The sequence below is a fragment of the Brachyistius frenatus genome, unplaced genomic scaffold, assembly GCF_029030835.1.
Source record: "Brachyistius frenatus isolate BFR_SWC_R1_liver_20210118 unplaced genomic scaffold, ASM2903083v1 Contig_225, whole genome shotgun sequence".
NCBI classification, from domain to species: domain Eukaryota; kingdom Metazoa; phylum Chordata; class Actinopteri; family Embiotocidae; genus Brachyistius; species Brachyistius frenatus.
In genome coordinates this window covers 404852-425518 of record NW_027210824.1, presented here as the reverse complement: position 1 = coordinate 425518, position 20667 = coordinate 404852, and the positions used below count along the sequence as shown (strand labels likewise).

The window sequence follows — 20667 nt, the reverse complement described above, 5'->3', positions numbered from 1 at the left end:
CTTTTATGCCTCCATTCTGTCTCTCATTTACTCCCTTTCTCCGTCACCCACGCTCCCATTAGCTGGTGTGAGTGCTTATTAAGTCATCTCGTCATCCTCATCCCTTGGCATCCAGCAGTGTGTGTGTGTGTGTGTGTGTGTGTGTGTGTGTGTGTGTGTGTGTGTGTGTGTGTGTGTGTGTGTGTGTGTGTGTGTGTGTGTGTGTTTCTGACATTGTGTATAGCGTGTTTGTGTATTCCTGCCAATTCAGAGACATGTATTTATTCAGAAATCAATATTGACATGCTGCAACAGTATAGGTGTCTAAAATGAGGTGCGTTTGACTCAATCTTACCAAACATAATCAGCAGTGGCACATTAATATAGAAGGAAGAGACACGGTAGTTTTCTCTCTGTGTGTGTGTGTGTGTGTGTGTGTAAGAGTGTGTGTTTGTTTCTCTACCTTACTCTAACACATTACACTACAAATACCCTGCAGCACTTCATCCTCCTTCACAGGCCGAGGGTTAGTAATCAAACATAGATATGTGTTTGTGCATGAAAGCATGAGTGTACAGTATATTGTTTTATGCACATGGGTGCTTTAGTATTTTGTTTATCAGTGATTCTTGAAATAATGCGCTCATGTTTGCCTTGTTAGTGTATGTTTTTGTGTGTGTGTGTGTGTGTGTGTGTGTGTGTGTGTGTGTGTGTGTGTGTGTGTGTGTGTGTGTGTGTGTGTGTGTGTGTGTGTGTGTGTGTGTGTGTGTGTGTGTGTGTGTGTGTGTGTGTATATCTGCGTGTTTTCAACCAGAGCGAGTCATTGGCCTTTCAGTGAACCACCCAAAGGCCAGTCAGGGATTGGCCCCGTGTCCACTGACTTGGATATTGACTGTGGAAAACAATGCTTGAGCTCACACTGTGGAACATGATTATGTCTTCAGTTTTACGGTAAAGAGGACTGTTGTGGCTGAATTTTTTTCAGTAAACACACTTCCTCCATAACTCCCGGGAACGTGTCACCAGTGGAGCTGCTTCTTCCTTGGAGAGCGCGCTCCACCGTTAAAGAGGCCGGTGAGAGCTACCTCTCTCCATCGCCGCTCAGAACAGCAGATTAGGCTAATTCAGATTATGCAAATGGCACACTCTCTGGCAAGGATTACAGGACACGGTACAAGAAGGAGAGAGGACAGCATGGCAGAAATAAAGTGGCACACTGAGAGTTTGGCCAAGAGAGAGAGATAAGAAATGGAGAAAGGAAGGAAGATTCATTGGGAAACGGAAGAAAGGAAGAGATGAAGGAGAAAGGAGAGCTAACATTAAATACCAGAGGCAGCAGCAGTGAGGAGGCAGCAAGGAGTTAAATCCTGTTCACGAGCTTTAGGAAGTGTGTGTCTGTATTGATGTAAAAGCTATTTGTTGCGACACAGTGCTGGCTGGAGAGAGTGACAGGCGGTCCTTCTTAGCTGACAGTTTAGGCCACCTTTCAATACGCCAAACAAGCTCTGAAAGAAAGGGGTTCAGGCTCTTGGTCACTGTCAGACTCCACAGTTTATAGCTGCTTGGAACAGATGGAAGTGAAGTCCCGAGCTGACTTTTATAGGTTGGGTTTATTTAGGTTTTCTTCACCTGCTAAGTTTGCAGTTTGCAAGTTTACTTTGGAGCATGAATCTTGTAGGTTTCTAGATCTCACCTGTTCAATAAAACTTTGCAACAGAAAGTTTGCACTTACAGGTGCTTAAAAAAGAGAAGCTTTTCTTACAGAAGCTTGTATCACCATTGTCAGATTGATTATTATCACCATGGATTGATAATAATCAATCATTATTTTCAAAAAAACATGAACGATGAAACCTGCTGCGTACTTGGCAGGAATACATCATCCACTCTCTTAATATGCATGTATAAATTACTGAACAGGCCTTCCAGGCACAGGCCCAAGTGGATCAAGGGGCCCACTTTACTGAATTTGAAGTCACTTTTCTTGTTTGAAAATCAAAGAGTTCAGTCAAATGTAGAGATGATGTGATCACAATTTAGCTCTTAAACCCTTTCTGAAGCTTTTACTATTACATATCTGCTGATACCAAGACCAATTATGAAAAATGTGAGATATGACATTGGGGCGGCTGTGGCTCAGATGGTAAAGCGGGTTGTTCACTAATTGGAAGGTTGATGGTTTAATCATTTGTTCCTCCTCATGCCAGAGTGTCCTTGGGAAAGACACTGAACCCAGAGTTGCTCTGTAAAGTGAGCACATTGCTTGACAGCTTTGTTATCATTGATGTGTGACTGTGTGTGTGAACGGAAAGCATTGTACAGTGCTTTGAGACTGTGCCTATATGAACATTTATTTTATAAATGTATTTATTTTGAGTCAAAAGTAGCTTGTTGAGGTGGTTCAGGCATTGGATTAGGATGGCTTCTGGGCACCTCGCATTGGAGGTTTCCAAAAACCTCCAATGCGATGTGAAATACAGAGACATTTTTCTGGCAGTGATAGCCTCAATCAGCAGTATGTGAACTCGTTTGTTGAGTCCTGGAATATAATGGATGTTATTTATTTGTAAAAGTCCCACACCATAGAGTTAAACACTGCAGGCCTCTGCATTTTCTATTAAAGGTTACCTACCAAATGTAATAGCTTTCGCAAAATCCTGTGAGTGGACTGCTCTGTCTAAAAAGTGTCCAGGTGGGATGCAATTCTCTGCTGTTGTCTTTCCTGTGATGTGCTTGTGTTTGGCTTTTATTTTGCAGTATTTGCTTAAAGCTTCATTCTGTTCAGTATTGTGTTTACCAAAGACAAAGTGTACCCACACGACCGACGTGGCTTATTTTTTACTCCACCAGCCTTTTGTTGGCTGCACCTGTCACTGCTTCTGTTTCTCCAACATTGGACTCATTTTCACTGTCTTCATTGTCCCTCATGGTGGCATTACATCAGTAAAAAAAAACTCCTAGCTGCTAACAAGGAGCGTGCCAACTGTGTGTGGGGGTGTGGACATAAACAAAGATGGTAATCACATGGTTACTGACAACAAATATTTTTTTCTTAGTGAGGTAGGCAAAGTCTTGAAGTTATAGCCAAGTGAAGTTTAGTTTATTGAACATTATCCATCAATGCATTCATCTGTCCATCCATCGTCATGGTAACATCAAGTGGAGCGAGTAAGCCCAGATTCCCTGGCAACTTTTTCCGCTCATGCTGGGGTTGTGTTTATATTCTCAGCAATAAGTCAGACACATTTGCAGTGGGTGTTGGCCTCCGCCAGGGCTGTCCTTCATTAGCGATTCTGCTTGTGACCTTCATGGACAGAATATCTAGGCGCAGCCAGGGGGAGGATAATGTTGGGTTTGGGGGTGTCAGGATTTGCTGTTTGCAGATGATGTGGTCCTGTTAGCCCTTATCAGGCCGTGACCTTCAGCATTCACTGGGGCAGTTTGTAACTGAGTGTGAAGCAGCTGGGATGTAAGTCAGCACCTCCAAGTCTGAGGCCATGATACTTTGCTGGAAAAAGGTGGATTTCTCTCTCTTTAGTAGTTTTAAGTATCTCGGGGTCTTGTTCACAAGTGAGGGCAGGATGGAGTGGGAGAATGACAGGCTGATTGAGGCTGCGTCGGCAGTAAACTTTGTGCTGTACTGGAATGTTTCGGTAAAGAGGGAGCTGAGTCAAAAGGCAAAGCTTTTAATTTACCAGTCAGCCTACATTCTGACCCTCATCTATGGTCACGAGCTCTGGGTAGTGACAGAAAGAATAAGATCGTGATTACATGTGACTGATATAAGTTTCCTCTGCTAGGTGCCCGGGCTCAGCCTTAAGAATAGGGCAAGGAGCTCCGACATCTGGAGGAAGCTGGGAGTAGAGCTGATACTTTGATACTTCATATCAAAAGTAGTCAGCTGTTGTGGCTCAGGTGGCTTGCAATGGACCATTCGGTCTCTATACAACTGAACATATAAATAATGTCAAAGAAAAAACTCAATTAAATGATTTATTTAATTAATACCAAAGTGAAATTCACTTGTTACGGGGGCTTAAGTGATACATGTTGCAGTCAAGATGTGCTTTTTTGTGAGAATGTGTTATGGCTACAGCAACAGATTTATATCTGTTTAGTAGCAGATCCTGTGCAATAAAAAAAAAAAATCTGTTTCTCAGGTCTTAATGTGGTGTAAGTTTGGTATATTCTCCTGTAGTATTTGTACAATACTTGTGAAGAGGAGAATTGCTAAAGGTTTCTCCATTCAGTTCATCTGTGCGTCATATCAACACAGAAATGCTTCTGAATAATCACAGTACGAGACACCTCCTGGTCGAAGACTTGAATGAACACAACATACACTACACTTAATCATCCTTATCAAGTGACGTTTATACTAATAAGCATCTTTTAAATGTCTAGAAAATTAAATTAAATACTCCTCTCTTGCCACTAAATCTAATTTTCTACTGCCCTGCTGCTGTAATTCCACAACAGTAAATAAAGCAAACCTGCAATTGACAACTCTGTGGGAAACCTCTTGATACAGCAGAGCCCCCTGCTGTCTGCAAGTCTGCGGCTGCACCTCAGCCCCGGCGGCAATCACTGCTTCTTTTTTCTGCCTTCACATTAAGACTATAAATGAGATGCAGTTCGTCCTGATACACAGATACTACAAACATATTTTTATTTTTACTTCATCATGATTTTCAGTGTGTGTTTTCCTATTTTACATGGTCTATACTTTAAAAACAATGCACATTTTATTTGATAAAAAAAAAAAAATTGGGGGGGATTTTCAGAGCTGTCTGAAATATACAGCACGTCTTTATTGGTAGTTTTGACTAATCGTTGAGCTTTCTGTGCTAGTTTCTGCTACCCCCTGCTGGTACATGTACGTCATAGCAGGTCATATACAGTAGTTCCCTCCTCTTCTCATTCAGGCTCAGTGCAATAATTCGTTACTACTGTGTAAAGTCCACACGGCAGATTAGGAAGGATCTTGTCATCTCAATGGGTGTATTCATAATTACTGATTTCGACAAAGTGTTGTTTATATCGCAGAGTAAGTCATACGAAAGGACTCGGGCTTGTTGAGGTAGAAAAGTCACTTTGTAGGTAAATTTAGCCTTCGGTTATTCGGGGATAACTGTGTGTCTTAATGGGAACAATTAATCTAGTGCTGATCTGCACGTGACCCCCCCTCCACACACACACACACACACACACACACACACACACACACACACACACACACACACACACACACACACACACACACACACACACACACACACAGTCACACACAGTCACAACAAACACATATGGTAATACAGTGGAAGATGAGTTTATCTTTGGTACAATGTGCTCAGATCAGACCCTGAAGTTTAAAGCCCCGTTCCCAAAGAGTGAAGGACACGGTGACTGTAATACAGAGGCGGGAGTCGGTGTATAGAGAGCGAGAGGAAGGGAGAGCTGGTGCGACGGAGCGAAGGTCAGGGTAAGAGAGGAAGATGCCTCAGGGAGTAGAGAGAGGCAGGTGAGAGCTGAGCTCCCTGTAGGAGAAAGCAGGATGGAGAGAAGGTTTATAACCACGTGAGCGAGAGAAAGAGCTGTACAGAGAAATTATAGCTGACCGGGCTTAGAATTGAGCTGCATGTGGTAAAAAGCTGTTTCCAGTTAGTTCCATATTGTGTATTATTAAAAATAATAATAAAAAAAATAAACACTTCAGAGGACTGAGGAAATGAGAGAAAAGTTGGAGACCGAAAGCTTCAAGATAAACTAACGAGCACAGAGAAAAGAAAGCCGTACTCAAAATGGAAGGAGAGGATCAGAGTGAGAACAGTTTACACACCCTCGCCATCATTCTGCTGTGCTGTGGGGCTGTCAAAATGCTACATCTGCTGGGAGTCATCACTGTGGAGGGTGAGTCATTGTAACTACTATCATCCAGCACTAACTCTACCAGCAGAGTCTTACACTACTGCATGGTTATCAACTAGCAAATTGTTGGAGAAAATTATCTGTATTATTCATGTGTGAATATTGGATAAATCAGATTTTTCTTGGGAAACAAAAAGAGAATAATAAATAAAGAAACAGTGAATAAATAGAAACTGATGCTGGCTGTTGTCAGATTTGCACCCTTAACCACTGGAGAGGGATGGTTTATTTTCTTCCTCTGCTGATTTTAATACTGTAAATATGCAGTTGACTCATACATTGGTTTGTCTGCTGATAATAATGCTATTCTGGTCTGATGTCATGCAGTATGTACAGAAAACTGAATCTAAAACGGCTACAACTCACTGCAAACCAGGATTTAAAAAAAAATCTCTGTTCATAGTTTTTATTTAGATACGTTCTAACCATTGATGTTAGTTTCCTTTTTTTACACAGCCTATTTAATTTATACATATTTATGCCTTAACATTCCCTGCTTACTTTGGTTTTTACAATAATTTAAATACTAGGTGGGAGAAATGGCCATAATTCCATGACAACAGTAAGGAAGCTTCATCTGAAATATTTATCTCTGATCATCAGAAAAACTGACTGAGAGAAGGTGTAGAAAACACACTAAAATAGGAACTATTGCTGATTCGTATACTTGTTTTTTATTTAGTTAAGTCAGATTTACTCATAGAGATCAAAATCACAAATTGGCCTGAAAAGAGCTAAATAATTCAAACAGAATCAGACAGGTTTTTGACGTGAGTACACATCCTGTCCTGTGTTAAACGATCTTCATAATACTGTCCTATTAGATTTTGTACAACATGTGCTGCTGCTGTAACATAAGCTGCTTTTAAAAAAAAACCTTTTTGTCATTTCTTTAGGGGTTAAATTTAACATTGTACTTGTAGACCAGGACATTCTGTGCAGGGGAGTAAGCACGGAGTGTGACGGTGTCACCAGAGTTTTCACCCGGACAATAGAGTCACACTGAGGCCTATCAGAGGAGTGCATGTGATGTAACTCTATAGGTGTATGAATCCAATGTAGTGTGAATGAATAATGTAAAACCGACGCCAACAAATTAAGCTCACTCTTGTGAAGTTGATTTCCCGTAAAGAACATAACATCCGAATCTGTGTTTTATAAAGCTGTTTTGGCAGGGGGGTCTGCATCTCCACCCTAATGTGAAAAAGTATGATCTGCCTGGTTGATGAAGCAAATGACCTTCAGGGTGAGTGAGTGAGTGAGTGAGTGAGTGAGTGAGTGAGTGAGTGAGTGAGTGAGTGAGAGAGAGAGAGAGAGAGAGAGAGAGAGAGAGAGAGAGAGAGAGAGAGAGAGAGTGAGTGAGTGTAAGAGAGAGACAGTGAGAGACAGTGAGAGGATGAAATAAGAGAATACCTTGTAATCAGCATGCAGCCTTTTGGCACACACTGTGAAGTCAGCTCACACAGACGCATGTTTAACTGTGTGCAGAAGTATCTACTAACAATCTTATTTTCTAGAGTCCAGCAGCCGAGCCTCCTAAAGATTACAAAGATGTATTGTAGGAAGTTACAGTTCCATCACAGACTTTTTTTTTTTTATAAATTATAATAAGACTTTTGGCCCATGCTGCTCAATCACACATTATCTTGAAAAAGCCATTAAACATTGTATTATTTAAACACCACTAAGATTTTTTTCTTTTCTTTTTTTTCCCGTTGTGCCTTTTACTACTTTACATTAGGACCACTTTATCATATTCTGAATTTGTATTATTACTTCTATTAAATTATGCACAGTTATAACGGTATGCATAATTATGACATTGTGGATGTCTTCAGGGAATGCGCTCTTTCAAATGTGAAGATGAGAGCCAGTGAGAGAGGGTATCTTAATTTTTAAAGGCTTCTGTCATGTTCACCTATAGGCGCTTTGTGTCTGTCTGTGTGTGTGTGTGTGTGTGTGTGTGTGTGTGTGTGTGTGTGTGTGTGTGTGTGTGTGTGTGTGTGTGTGTGTGTGTGTGTGTGTGTGTGTGTGTGTGTGTGTGTGTGTGTGTGTGTGTGTGTCAGAGTCAGTGGTGTGTCCTCTCTCCATTCACCTGCAGCGAGGAGAGTAATGAGTTGTTAATGATAGGGCCGCTGAGAGGAGGAACAGAGCTGATAACCTGACCTCTATCTCTGTGCACCTCCATCTTTCATCCTCTCCTCTCCTCTCCTCTCCTCTCCTCTCCTCTCCTCTCCTCTCCTCTCCTCTCCTCTCCTCTCCTCTCCTCTCCTCTCCTCTCCTCTCCTCTCCTCTCCTCTCCTCTCCTCTCTTAGTCTCTGTTGACTTATGTTTTGTTTGTCTTCTTTTTCATGATTGTCCCTTTAGACAAAGCTGACGATGACTTGGAGATGACCATGGTGTGCCATCGACCGGAGGGCCTCGATCAGCTAAAAGCTCAAACCAACTTCAGTAAAAGAGAGCTCCAAGTGCTCTACAGGGGCTTCAAGAACGTAAGTGACTCTCCAAGAACACTGAAAAGGAAAACTTTTAGTTTGTTTACTAGATTTCTCCACTTAACTGCAAAGGGACGGAGACCAAAACTGTCTGTGTGTGTGTGTGTCAGAATTTGACCTGATATCATGGGGAAGCCAAGTTTGTGTTGAAGAATTTCTTGTGAGCAGGCCAACTTCCATTTATGATTACATCTTATAGATATGATAATGATGAGGATTGTTAAAAAAAATTTAACATTGTTTATTTGCTAATTTTAGATTGATAGATAGATAGATAGATAGATAGATAGATAGATAGATAGATAGATAGATAGATAGATAGATAGATAGATAGATAGATAGATAGATAGATAGATAGATAGGTAGGTAGGTAAGACTTTATTAATGTGTGCCTCTATACTGACCAGATGTTTGCCAAAGTCATATTCCTTTGTTCTTTTGGAATAAAACCATTGCTTCTATGGTATAAAAGCATTTAAACAGATGGACTGAATGGTGTTTAATTATTGGACTTCTGTGCTAGTACACCCTGGCGATCTGTCCAGGGTGTACCCTGCCTTCGCCCAATGTGAGCTGGGATAGGCTCCAGCCCCCCGTGACCCTGTTCAGGATAAAGCCGGTATAGATAATGGATGGATGGATGGGACCGGAAAGTGTGCTCTAACTAACTACTCAAAGCTTATGCCAGGAGGCTCCGACCGTTTGTTGAAGCACGGATTCATAAGGAGCAGTGCGGATTCCGTCCTGGTCGTGGAACAGTGGACCAGCTCTTTACCCCACGCAAGACTGGGATTCTGGGAGTTTGCCCGGCTTTGTGAACTTGGAGAAGGCTGTGTTTTGTGGGGGGTGCTGCGGCAGTACGGGTTGCCGGACCCGTTGCAACAGGCCATCCGGGCTCTGTACAACAGCAGTAGGAGCTGTGTTCGTGTTGTCAGCAATAAGTCTGACACATTCCCGGTGGGTGTCGGCCTCCGCCAGGGCTGTCCTTTGTCACCGGTCCTGTTTGTGACCTTCATGGACAGGATAGCAGCGGGAGGAGGAGAACGTCAGGCTTGGGGGTCTCTGTATCGTCTCTGCTGTTTGCAGTTGATGTGGTCCTGTTGGCCTCTTCAGACCATGACCTCCAGCACTCACTGGGGCGGTTTGAAGCCGAGTGTGAAGCGGCGGGGATGAGGGTTAGCACCTCCAAATCTGTGGATTGCTCCCTCCAGGTGGGGACGGAAGGAGTTTAAGTATCTCGGGGTCTTGTTCACGAGTGAGGGGAGGACGGAGCGGGAGATCAACAGGCGGATCATTGCGGCTGCAGCAGGAAAACAGGCGCTGCACTGGACTGTGTTGGTGAAGAAGGAGCTGAGCCCGAAGCTTTCCATTTACCGGTCGACCTACGTTCCGACCCTCACCTATGGTCACGAGCTCTGGGTGGTGACCGAAAGAACAAGATCGTGGTTACAAGCGGCTGAAATGAGTTTCCTCCGTAGGGTGGCCGGGCTCAGCCTTAGAGATCGGGTAAGGAGCTCGGACATCAGGTGGGAACTCGGAGTAAAGCCGCTACTCCTTCGCGTCGAAAAGAGTCAGCTGAGGTACTTCGGGCAGGATGCCTCCTGGGCGCCTCCCACTGGAGGTTTTCCGGGCACGCCCAACTGGAAGTAGACCCCGGGATGAGCTGGAAAATGTTGCAGGGGAGAGAGAAGTCTGGACCAACTTGCTTGGCCTGCTGCCACCGCGACCCCATCCCAGATGAGGGGAAGAAAATGGATGGATGGATGGATGGATGGATGGATGGATGGATGGATGGATGGATGGATGGATGGATGGATGGATGGATGGGTGGATGGGTGGATGGGTGGATGGATGGTATGGTATGGTATGGTATAGTATGTAAATAGGGGGACAGTGGTTCAGTGGTTAGCATTGTCGGCTCACAGGGAAAATGTTCTGCGTTTAATTCTGGGCCTGGGCCTTTCTGTGTGCAGTTTGCATGTTCTGCCTGTGCCTGTGCGGGTTCTCTCCGGGTACTCTGGCTTCCTCCCAACATCCAAAAAACATGCATCTCAGGTTAATTGGTGATTCTATAAATTAAACATATTCATATTTCAATGGCATGACCCTATATTTACAGTGAATTTAATTGTATTGGTGATTTTGCTTGTCTTTGTTTTATTGTAATTTTCACAATAGACATATAGTGTTAAGTTGCCGTAAAGTTATAATTGATTCAAGGACAGGTCAAATGCAAAAACTGGATTCAGTAGGGACAACCATGTAAGAAGGTCAGGAATTGCATCTGCAGTTTGTTGTACATTTGGTGATTGACAGTAATAGTTTATAATTACTAGAGACTGTAATGTGACTTTTTGACTTAATACACAGTCTCCCATTAGCTCTTTTTAATCACACTGGTCTAAAACCCTCCATTAGTCTCATTTCACCTCTGTTTGACTTGTCCCTGCAGGCCTGTCTAGTTTTTACATTCCCCTTACTGCCGCTATTTTTTGTGTCCCTCTTTTTGTCCAGGAGTGTCCTAGTGGGGTCGTAAACGAGGACACCTTCAAGCAAATATACTCCCAGTTCTTCCCACATGGAGGTGAATAGAGTGTGTGTGTGTAGTGATATTTGCCTCTACACCTGACTTTGTCTCGTTTGTACCCAGCGTAGTAACAGTCTTTTTCCTCTTCTCCTGCAGATGCCAGCACCTACGCACACTACCTGTTCAATGCATTCGACACAGGAAACACAGGATCCATAAAGTTTGAGGTTTGTTTTATTCTCGTTTATTTCCACATGTCTGCTTGTTGCTATTTAGGCTCTAAAGATGTCGAATTACCGGTCCCCTTTTCAGTTTGTCTTCTGTTACTGTCTCCATCAGGACTTTGTGACAGCTCTGTCCATCCTGCTGAGGGGCTCCGTCACCGAGAAGCTCCAGTGGACCTTTAACCTCTACGATATCAACAGAGATGGATACATCAACAAAGAGGTTTGTGTTCCTTTGTATATTGCGGTTATAACACAATGTGGGGTTCATTAATCGTGTCTCATTGTGTGTTTATTTCACAGGAGATGACAGACATCGTCAGAGCAATATATGACATGATGGGGAAGTACACTTACCCTGCCTTGAAAACTGATGCACCCAAACAGCATGTGGATGCCTTCTTTCAGGTACCAACATCTGATTCCTTTGGTTATGTCTGATAAAAACCCAGCAACACAAACACTGATGACAGACCAAATAAAGAAGCATTAGTTAAACATGACATCTGTTGGATATCCGGAAGCTGCAACAGCAGAAAAAAGGTCAGTCAGCATGAGCAGCAATGTTCACAATGACTTACGAGCAAAGCAAAAGCAAATTAGACTTGCAGGAAAATCCAAGGAAAAGTGAGGAGCAGCATCACACCAGTGAGTGCTGAGTAATAAATAAGTTGGTAAAACTCACAGAATAGGTCATTGATTTTAGGAGGGTGTGTATTTCAGTTTATTTATTTACAAAATGCATTTCTATCTTTTAACTCCTGACAGCAATGTTGTGATATCATTTGTGCTTCTGTCCACAGAAAATGGACAAAAACAGAGATGGTGTGGTCACTCTTGATGAATTCATCCTGTCTTGTCAAGAGGTACTCCATTTTTTTCTTTAACATATTTAATCCAGAGGATCCATAAACTTTTATGAGACCTTTTTCACTGAGGATATTTTGACATGGCGCAGGAAAAACACAGGTATAGAATATTTTATAATGGTTGAATACCATTGAACAGAGCCATCATTAAAGTACCATGATTTTCCAACTGTGACAAGTAAAAAAATTAAAAAAAAAAAATCCCCCCAATCAAAATAATTTTATTTACTATTTACGATTTGCCTACCACCTTTGCAAGTGTCTTTTTCTTCGCTATTAATTATGGTCTTTGTTACTTGTTTTATTAGTGTATTTGTCTGCAGAGATATTATTAACATTTTATGGTTGTTTACTGCCCCCCAGTGGCCAGTAAAATGAATTAAAAGGTGATTGTTGAACGACTTTCTCCTCACAGACAACTTTTTTGTTCCCCTTCTTTTTTACACAGGATGAAAACATCATGCGGTCCCTACAGCTCTTTGAAAATGTCATCTAGACACAAACACGAGGGAGATGGTGCAACAGACGAAAGCACAGTGTGAGAGTAAAGAAGAGAACAAAGGAGAAAGAAAAGGAGATAAACATGAATCTGCAGGGAAAAAAAGGGAACAGCTTAATTTGTGAGTGAGAGGAAACAAGAAGCTTTTTCACTTTGGGTGTGACCGTTTGCCACAGAAACGCGTGGGAGGCATCTTACTGGAACAAATCTACGGTGACACACCATTGCTGGTTTTGGAAAATGTCCTTTAGATTCCATTTGACCTTTCTGTGACCATTTACCTTGTCTCCATCTCCCTCGTATGTTGCTGTGCTGTCATCTTGGACAGTGTGTTCTTCATACCACAGTGTAAATACTGCCCCTCTGATATTGGGTCCAATACCTTTCTGAATTAGGTAAATTGTTATCAAGCAGGACTGAAGTTCCTGAAAGCAGTTTAACAGTGAGATCAACCAACTGCACACATTGCTCATTAGAGGCTTGAATAAATCAAATGTTTTCATCATGAATTTCTGCGACAGTACAACAGACATGAGCAATATTGTGTGAAGCATGCAAGACAGAGGCCCACAGCATATGTGCCATAACAACATGGTGGAAGTATACTCAACTTTTTTTGCTTACATGGTTTCAGTTGGGAAATTAGGGTCTGTGTGCAGCGTCGCCCAGAGCTGCCTCATCTGTTTGCAGACGTCGACTAGATCCAGCCACAGGCCGGTAAAGGTCTGCGGAGATGAATGTGACCTCAGCAAGCTTGTCTTGCGTCTTGTGACAGCCTGCAACAGTCTTCAAAAGCCTTCTTAACTCCTGCTGTGTGTTCCAGTGTTGTCGATCAGCGTTTGAATGTTGTAACGACTTGACTGTAGGTATTTAACCGTTGTGTTTGTGGCTTGTTCTCGCTGTCTGGTTTCCTCAGTGTCCGTCTGTGTGTCTCTGACTCTGATAACCTGTTTGTCTCTCTGTCAGATTGGATCCACCTGACATTCATTGTTAAATAAAGAGCTCATTTGAAGGCATACAGATGGAGAGCATTTCAACGATGTGCATGTGTTGTGTGTGTGGTGTCCTGTTGTAAAGGTCCTGTTTGCCTGAATATTACAGTGTCATTTGTTGGAGTATGCAGCTTCGTCTTGTGGACACTACAATCTGTCCAGCTGAACTGATCGTGTTTTTCGCTGCAGCGAAGAGTTTCCTCTTCAACTCTGTCTGTTAATAATGTCGACTCAAAGCGACCAGCATTACACTGTGAGGAATGATGGGTGAAGGAATCCAGAGGAAGATGAAGATGAGAGAATAAGACAGGGAATAAGACCTTTTCGCTAATTCTGGAGGAATGGAAGCCATGTTTCAAACAACAGCCATTGTTTTGAAGATTGAGCAGGACAAAAACACTGATTTAAAAATGATTTACTGTCATGCCCACTCACTGTGCTACCAATAGTGTAATAAAAATCTTTACTGGGATGTGTTGCAGCTCTTCTTAAATGTACCCAGACTTCAGATAGACTGGCAGACAGGACGACGGACAGATAGACAGGCATACAGACAGACACTTAAAACTGTCAGAATGAAATAATGTGTGTATTGAAATATTGTATAAAATCATTATATTTATCAATAAACTTTTCAAGAAATAAAATTGACTCGTCCGCTATTTTTGTTTTACCTTGTTGCTCCATGAGTTTTTCTTCTTTTGACCTCGTAATAATGTGTTAAAATAATTTCTGTGGCGCATCATAAAGACCATGAGCAAAAGGGTCACAGGAACAGTTTATACTGTTATTTACACATATACAATGAAAGTACAAAAAGAGTTGTACATTTGTGCCTCGATCCCAAAGGACACGGCCCACAAATAAAGCATGATAATGTGCATATGAAAAAAACGTCACCACCATCACTGAGCATGCATCACTCCCTTTATTACCCAACTTGCAGCCTGTTTCATATTTTCTTCACCTCTCCCCACTAAACCTGATATCTAATTTATTTCTATGACTGCTCCCAATGGTATTTTATTCCCATAATGTAACATTTTGGGCAACATTTTGTTGGGATATAGGTGGTTAACCATACACAGGTAATTGTGGCGGTGCGTTGTAGTTGGTGTGAATACATAAATGAGATTTGAAGAAAGATACAGCACCTGAACAATTTTCTCAGCTTTTGTCAGCATTTTTTTTGTTTTGTATTTCAATAAAACAGAGGGGGAGATTTATTTAAATCTCATAAACACATCTTAATACAAGCACTATATGATGCTGCAGTGCAGACTTTGTCTTTATTCAGCTGGTGTTCCTCCCATTAGAAAACAGCAGACAAGCGTACAGTCTGTTGCAGAGTAAGGAGATGGTTGTGTTGAGAAAAAACACCTTAACAAAACACAGATTTTTGTGTCCCTCTGTGGAGAATAAATTACCTCCTTCAGGCCTGTAGGGTACATTTCTTTCTCCTCTTATTCTACTAAACAGAATAAGTACAAGCATTAGAGCACAATCACTGGGTGACAAGAAATTTTAATGAGTCTGTTTCAGCTCCCTTTTGAATTTGAAAAGTCCTGCTGTTCCCATGGATACAGTCTAAAAAATTTAGTCCAACAAAGTTTCTGCTTCATGACAGGCACCACTCACCATCACTTCAGGTCCAACTTCACAACCATCCACTCAAATGGGTGTGAGCCATTCCTCGGTTTTCTGGTCACACAAGGATCAAAGTAAGTCCCAACGTCCTCATGTAGCCTAATTTAATATATCTATCCTCCCAGGGTTGATAGAGGAAGCTCAGTGATTACAGCGTGGTGTCTGGTCTCTATTCCCTGTCCTCGGCCCAGGGTTGGAGGTTCTGCAGAGCATACAGGGAGGAGTTATGGGCGCACAGTGGATCCGACACCGCTGATTCGCTGAGGGACTTCTGGAGGGCGGACTGCTGCAGCTGCAGTATGAGGCGATTGGCCTGCTGACGCTCCGCCTCCCTCTCCTCGGCTGTCTGTCTCCTGAAACATGACAGAAGAAATAAAACATTTATGAAAATATATTTTAAAAAATAATAAAAAAGAATAAGAAGTGGGGTTTGTGTACAATTAAAGCACAGTGATAAATGCCTATATGTGTGAGAGTTTCTATGGGAAGCATAAAAAAGCAGAGGTAAATACTTACGAGCATAAAAATATACTGAATGAAGAATATGTATTTTTACACTGTAATGTTTAATAAATGCTAAGGTCTACATTTTGGGGATTCTTTTCCAAAATAGTTTTGGGCTGAAAATTCTACAAATTATAGTTTGAAACTAAAATGTATTTGTCCTGAAGAGAAAAAAAGTAAATACGACAAGAAAATTATACTGAAGCTGAATTTGTTAAAAATATTTTTGCGGTTAATGTGCATGTTTTTTTTTCGTGTCGACGGGGTCAATCAACAGGAAATTACGCACGGGGTCATCGCCTCATGCAGAAAGTTTGGGTTTTGAGTATGACGTCTCTTCCTGGTTTTCTCCGGGAGAAATGTGTTCAAATAGTTGAAGCCTATAATGTAAGTACTGACAAATTTGAACAGAACATTTCAAACCAACCTCCACTTGGTCCTGCGGTTCTGGAACCAGGTTTTGACCTGTGCGTCTGTCATCTTCAGACTCTTGGCCAAAGCTGCACGCTCAGCGCTGGCCAGGTACTTCTGCCGGTGGAAACGTTTCTCCAACTCGCAGATCTGAACTCTGGAGAAGGAAGTGCGGGGCTTTTTCCGTTTGGGAGGTGTCCGGTTCTGGTACGGGTGCCCTATCCGCCGCGTAACGGCGAACGGAACCAGAGCCGCTGCAGCGAGAGGAGACAGGGAGACACCGGTAAGTGGAAGAAAAGACTTAACACGACACCAAACAGAATAATTCACTCCTCACTCTGTATGGAAATTCAAGGCCATATATCACAGATATCAGCCCTGTTTGACAATAATCCCTAATTCAGATTTTGTAGACCAAGTGTCAGATGATTGTGCAACCAGAATTTTTAAGGCAATATAGCTAATAATATATAAATAATGAATAACATGAATACTCACCTGAAAGTAGTTTTAACAGATAATATCATCACTGGTAATTACAAAGAGGACAGCAGACCTTTTGGCCTATTAACTGTAGCAACCCCAACTGAATAGCTACCATTGAATAGTGTATTAAAGGCCTTTGAAGGTTTCTATTAATCTTCAATAAAAAACAGACTGTGGGACACAGGAAAATATTTTAAGTCAAGTTTAAACCGTTTAATCTACACATCAGTTAAATTTATCACAGCCTTTATTTAATTTTATTATTTTACATAACACGACTGTTTCACCTTTCTCTATATTTTATATAGTAAATAAATTAACATAGCTACTAATAGGCAACATACTTTTGTTTATCTCCAATTCAGTCAGTTAGTAATATTTAAATATTTTATAGGAGTAAATTGCTACAAAACCATGTTGTGCCTGGTTCGTTTGTTAAAAGTATGTGTGAATGTATTACATTTGTTTTGTCCATCTATAGAAAATAATATTAACAATAATAATGAGGCATTTAATAATAACCTGTAAATGTAGTTTTTTTTAATATTCTTTTTTAAATATGTAAACTTGTATTTTGTTGTGTGTTCCGTTTTAAGCGATGTTTGATAATTATCGAGAAAACATTTCTGTTGGCTGTAAAAACAAATATTTGGCACAGATGTTCGTTTTTTTGATGGTTCAGCAGCTACTTTAGTTTTAAACATATAAAATATTAATAAGGGGAACCCATTTGGTCTAGCAGCTGGCCTACCTGATATTCTGTCCTTGGCGAACCTGTTTCCTATCCAGGGGAAGCACAGCCCTCCAAAGCCAGGCACAGCGCTCTGGACGGGGGCCGGGGGTCCCGGGGCTGTCACCGGTCTGTGGGCTGGGACTCGAATCACTCCCCGGCTGCCCAGACTCCTACTCTCTCCGTATGAACCTGAAGCCTCCACCGGAGGCATTATACCGGAGAGGGAGATAGATAGCGCGGTGTATGAGGGCGCGTTGGTCCCAGTCGGACTTCCTAAACTGTAATAGCCGTCCCCGTTGCTTAAATCGGATCCACTTTGTCTTCCGGCCGTGCGCCCGTTCTCTTGCTCTGTACTGGCTCCCAGAATCTGGTCGATGCCGAAGCTGATGGGCTCGTGCTGGGCCGGTTTCGGAGGAGGGCTCGGCGCGCTGGGTGCTTGCTCCATCCCTCGCTCTGTCGCAAAACGAACGAGAAAACTGAACTAGATGTTTTCAGGGGGGTTCACAATAGGGTCAAACTGAGCCAAAAGTCATCATCAGAAGTCTCTCCATCGCTGTCCAGTCGAATGCCCAGAATCCAGCGTGTCCTCGTTGTCTTGAGCAGGCCTCTGTCAGAGGACTGGGTCCTCTCAGGCTGTGGTGAAAGTTTGATGGGCGTTTGGAGAAATGTGACGCTCTGTCCTCCTCTCAGCGCGTCAAAACGCTCCGTCTAGCAGCTCCGTCCTCCTCCATCCCTCTCCACCTTTCATTGGCTGGCACCGGAATGACTGATTGAATGTCAGTGGGGGTAGGCCCACAATTTGGCACAATAATCAAGATTTCCCATTACCACGGGCATCAGTGTGTTGAATATGTGGTAAGATATGGCATCTTCATGCCCTCTGAATGAGTCAGTGTTTCATTTGGAGTCTCATGTAGCTAAATTTGAACAGAGAGTAAGCAGAAAGTTCTGAAAATGTATATAGAAAAAAAATCGAACCAGGGAGGGAGACCAATTTTATCTGCTGTTTGGCAAAGAAGTTTATCACTTCAACCAATTGGCGTTTTGTCAGTGACCTGTCAGTGTTCTGCTTATCTGCAGAAATGCATTCATAATAAGAGAGTTTAAGTTGTGTCGTGAAATAATATCAGGTAGAAAAACTTTTTATGGAGTGTGACAAATTGATGCTTCTGCCCACTTCACACAAAGTGCGCATCATTTGTCCTTTCACTGTCTCTAGTCATCTCCTCAGTCTGTAGGTTTTGACTCATGTGGAATATGCAGGAAACATAAACTGATTGAAAGCCACTGGAAGATTTATTTCTAAGATGAAGACGAGCATGGTGAATGTTTAGTAATAAGAAGAGGTCAAAAGGTACAAAATACCAGTCTCAGTTTTTTCCTTTAAATTTCAACCCCCCATCTCGTTCATGCCATTAAATCAAATGCCGAGTTAGGCTTTATTTATTTGTATATGTCTTTGATTATCACTTGTACATTTAATGTGCAGCTAAAATGTAGCTATATAGAGAGATCAGTATAAAAGTATTTATTTCTCAATGTTCACAATGCTTTAAATTTAAAACCTTATTCTGAGCTCCTCATATTCAAACCAAGATCAAATGTTTCATAAATGTTCAGAGACGTTTCACATTGTGTTGATTCGATATCTTGTCACATTAAAAAAAAATAACGTCAAAACATTTACTTAACAATGTCGTTTTTACAACCATTTTTAATTATATATCAAAAGAGGTTATGAAAGTCGAATAAACATAATGAATCCATCTTAATAACAACCATGTGCGTAATTACGCACTTCTGTTCCATGTCATGACACCCATCATGTCGCCCCTTTAAAACAAAAAGACAGCAGCCTTATTGAACATTGGCAGAATCACCAGCACCTATTGAGCTTGGCAAAGACTTACGTGGCCTTATTTGTTCCTGGTGGCCAGTGCCACATTAAATGACCTGACAAGGGAAAGCCACGGGCTGCCTCAGATAAAGTGTCCGGGCTCTGGAAGCTGCTAACCGCTCAGATTCAATGTAACAGCCGCCCAAAGTGACCGAGTAATCTCATTTTCACTAACTGGTCTCATGGACAGACAAATGCGTGTCGCGTTTGGATGCGGCAGGTGGCTTTTTAGGCGATCACGTTACAGTACTTTAGTACTCAGCATATTAATTTATTGACAAGGTAGTTTGTTGGCTTTTGTTAACCCTTTTAATTAATCATATTTTCGGTGGGCCTGTATTTTTATGTCTGATTTAAATTATGTAAATTATTATTTTGTATAATATGGGTCTGTTCCTGGAAACATATGCACGGTATTTGCTATCATTCTCAGTCTATTAGTGTGTGTTTTTTTTTAATCACAAACAATTATTAAAGAATATGCAGCCTGAATTTATCTGATAATTTGTGTTAAACTGCATTAAAAATCTTAAAATAAAACAAGATTTAAATGGTTAAATTCCAGTTTGTGAGGTCATTCGTTACAAAATCATATGGAAATGCAAAAATAGTGTATTAGGTGATATATATTTTAAAAAGGAGCCACACACAATAAACTCTTATGAAGCAATATGAGATGGGACAAGGCCCGAGGTGTTTGTTTGGCAATATGGACAGACTCTGAGTGTTGGCCGCTTCACACTGCCATATGTGAGCTCACCGGTGGCTTTTGATGGGGGAGAATTGGTCTGTTATAGCTGTCATCATTTCAGACATTTTTATGTTTCTCTTGATGACATTTGCAAAAAAAAAATAATTCCCTTAGCGGAGTTGTGAGAACACAACACATTTTAAACTTAATTTAATTGCACGGGTGGTTGTTTTTATGGGATGACTCGTAGCTGGACCACAATAACTGCTGAATAACTGCTTCATGAAAATGAATAATTATTGCATTTATCCGGACTCCAGCACGAGTGAAGGCAGTCCCTCCAGCCTGTACGGAGCAGAAGGGGTCCCACTCGTTGCAGATGCGGGGTGTTATTAATCTGGTGTAATCCAATGATTAAGAGTGATTATGACACATTAGCTCTGACCTTCCGGGATACCACGGTGACACCGGTTATCCAAACACACATCAGGAAAAGCCTCAACTCGCCTCTTGCCAGCTTTTATGAATTTATTGATGGTGTGTCGGACCTTTTCATTGCTTTATGGTTACAGCAGAAAAAAGAATAAAAAAATTTAAAAAAAGACAAAAAAGAATTGATACCAAGAGTCCATTTAATAAGCAGCCTTGAGGTCATGTCGTTTAGACCAAAATATTTAGGAAGTTTAATGTTTAAAACTATACATGAACAATTAAGATGCACATCAATCCTCGTTTTTTTTCCACAGGCAATATAAAAGCTGACACCCTGATTCCAAAAGTCCAAA

General features: G+C 41.6%; 2 protein-coding genes across 2 annotated transcripts in view; one reads left to right on the top strand and one right to left on the bottom strand.

Annotated features, from left to right (window-relative positions):
* LOC138633526 (A-type potassium channel modulatory protein KCNIP1-like) overlaps nucleotides 1–14160 on the top strand; it is a 42753-nt gene extending 28593 nt beyond the window's left edge. Inside the window, exons 3-9 of the mRNA XM_069719799.1 lie at nucleotides 8275–8399; nucleotides 10917–10986; nucleotides 11086–11156; nucleotides 11269–11376; nucleotides 11457–11561; nucleotides 11957–12019; nucleotides 12471–14160. Coding sequence (XP_069575900.1) covers nucleotides 8275–8399; nucleotides 10917–10986; nucleotides 11086–11156; nucleotides 11269–11376; nucleotides 11457–11561; nucleotides 11957–12019; nucleotides 12471–12518 — 590 coding nt within the window. The 3' untranslated portion in view covers nucleotides 12519–14160. The remainder of the gene's footprint in view (nucleotides 1–8274; nucleotides 8400–10916; nucleotides 10987–11085; nucleotides 11157–11268; nucleotides 11377–11456; nucleotides 11562–11956; nucleotides 12020–12470) is intronic.
* Nucleotides 14161–14279: 119 nt separating this feature from the next.
* LOC138633525 (T-cell leukemia homeobox protein 3-like) lies at nucleotides 14280–17974 on the bottom strand. Its single transcript, XM_069719798.1, has 3 exons — nucleotides 17313–17974; nucleotides 16092–16329; nucleotides 14280–15513 (listed from the first exon to the last, which is right to left on the bottom strand). The coding sequence occupies exons 1-3, from the start codon at nucleotides 17737–17739 to the stop codon at nucleotides 15330–15332; spliced, it is 849 nt and encodes a 282-aa protein (XP_069575899.1). The 5' UTR covers nucleotides 17740–17974; the 3' UTR covers nucleotides 14280–15329.
* Between the last annotated feature and the right edge of the window lie 2693 nt (nucleotides 17975–20667).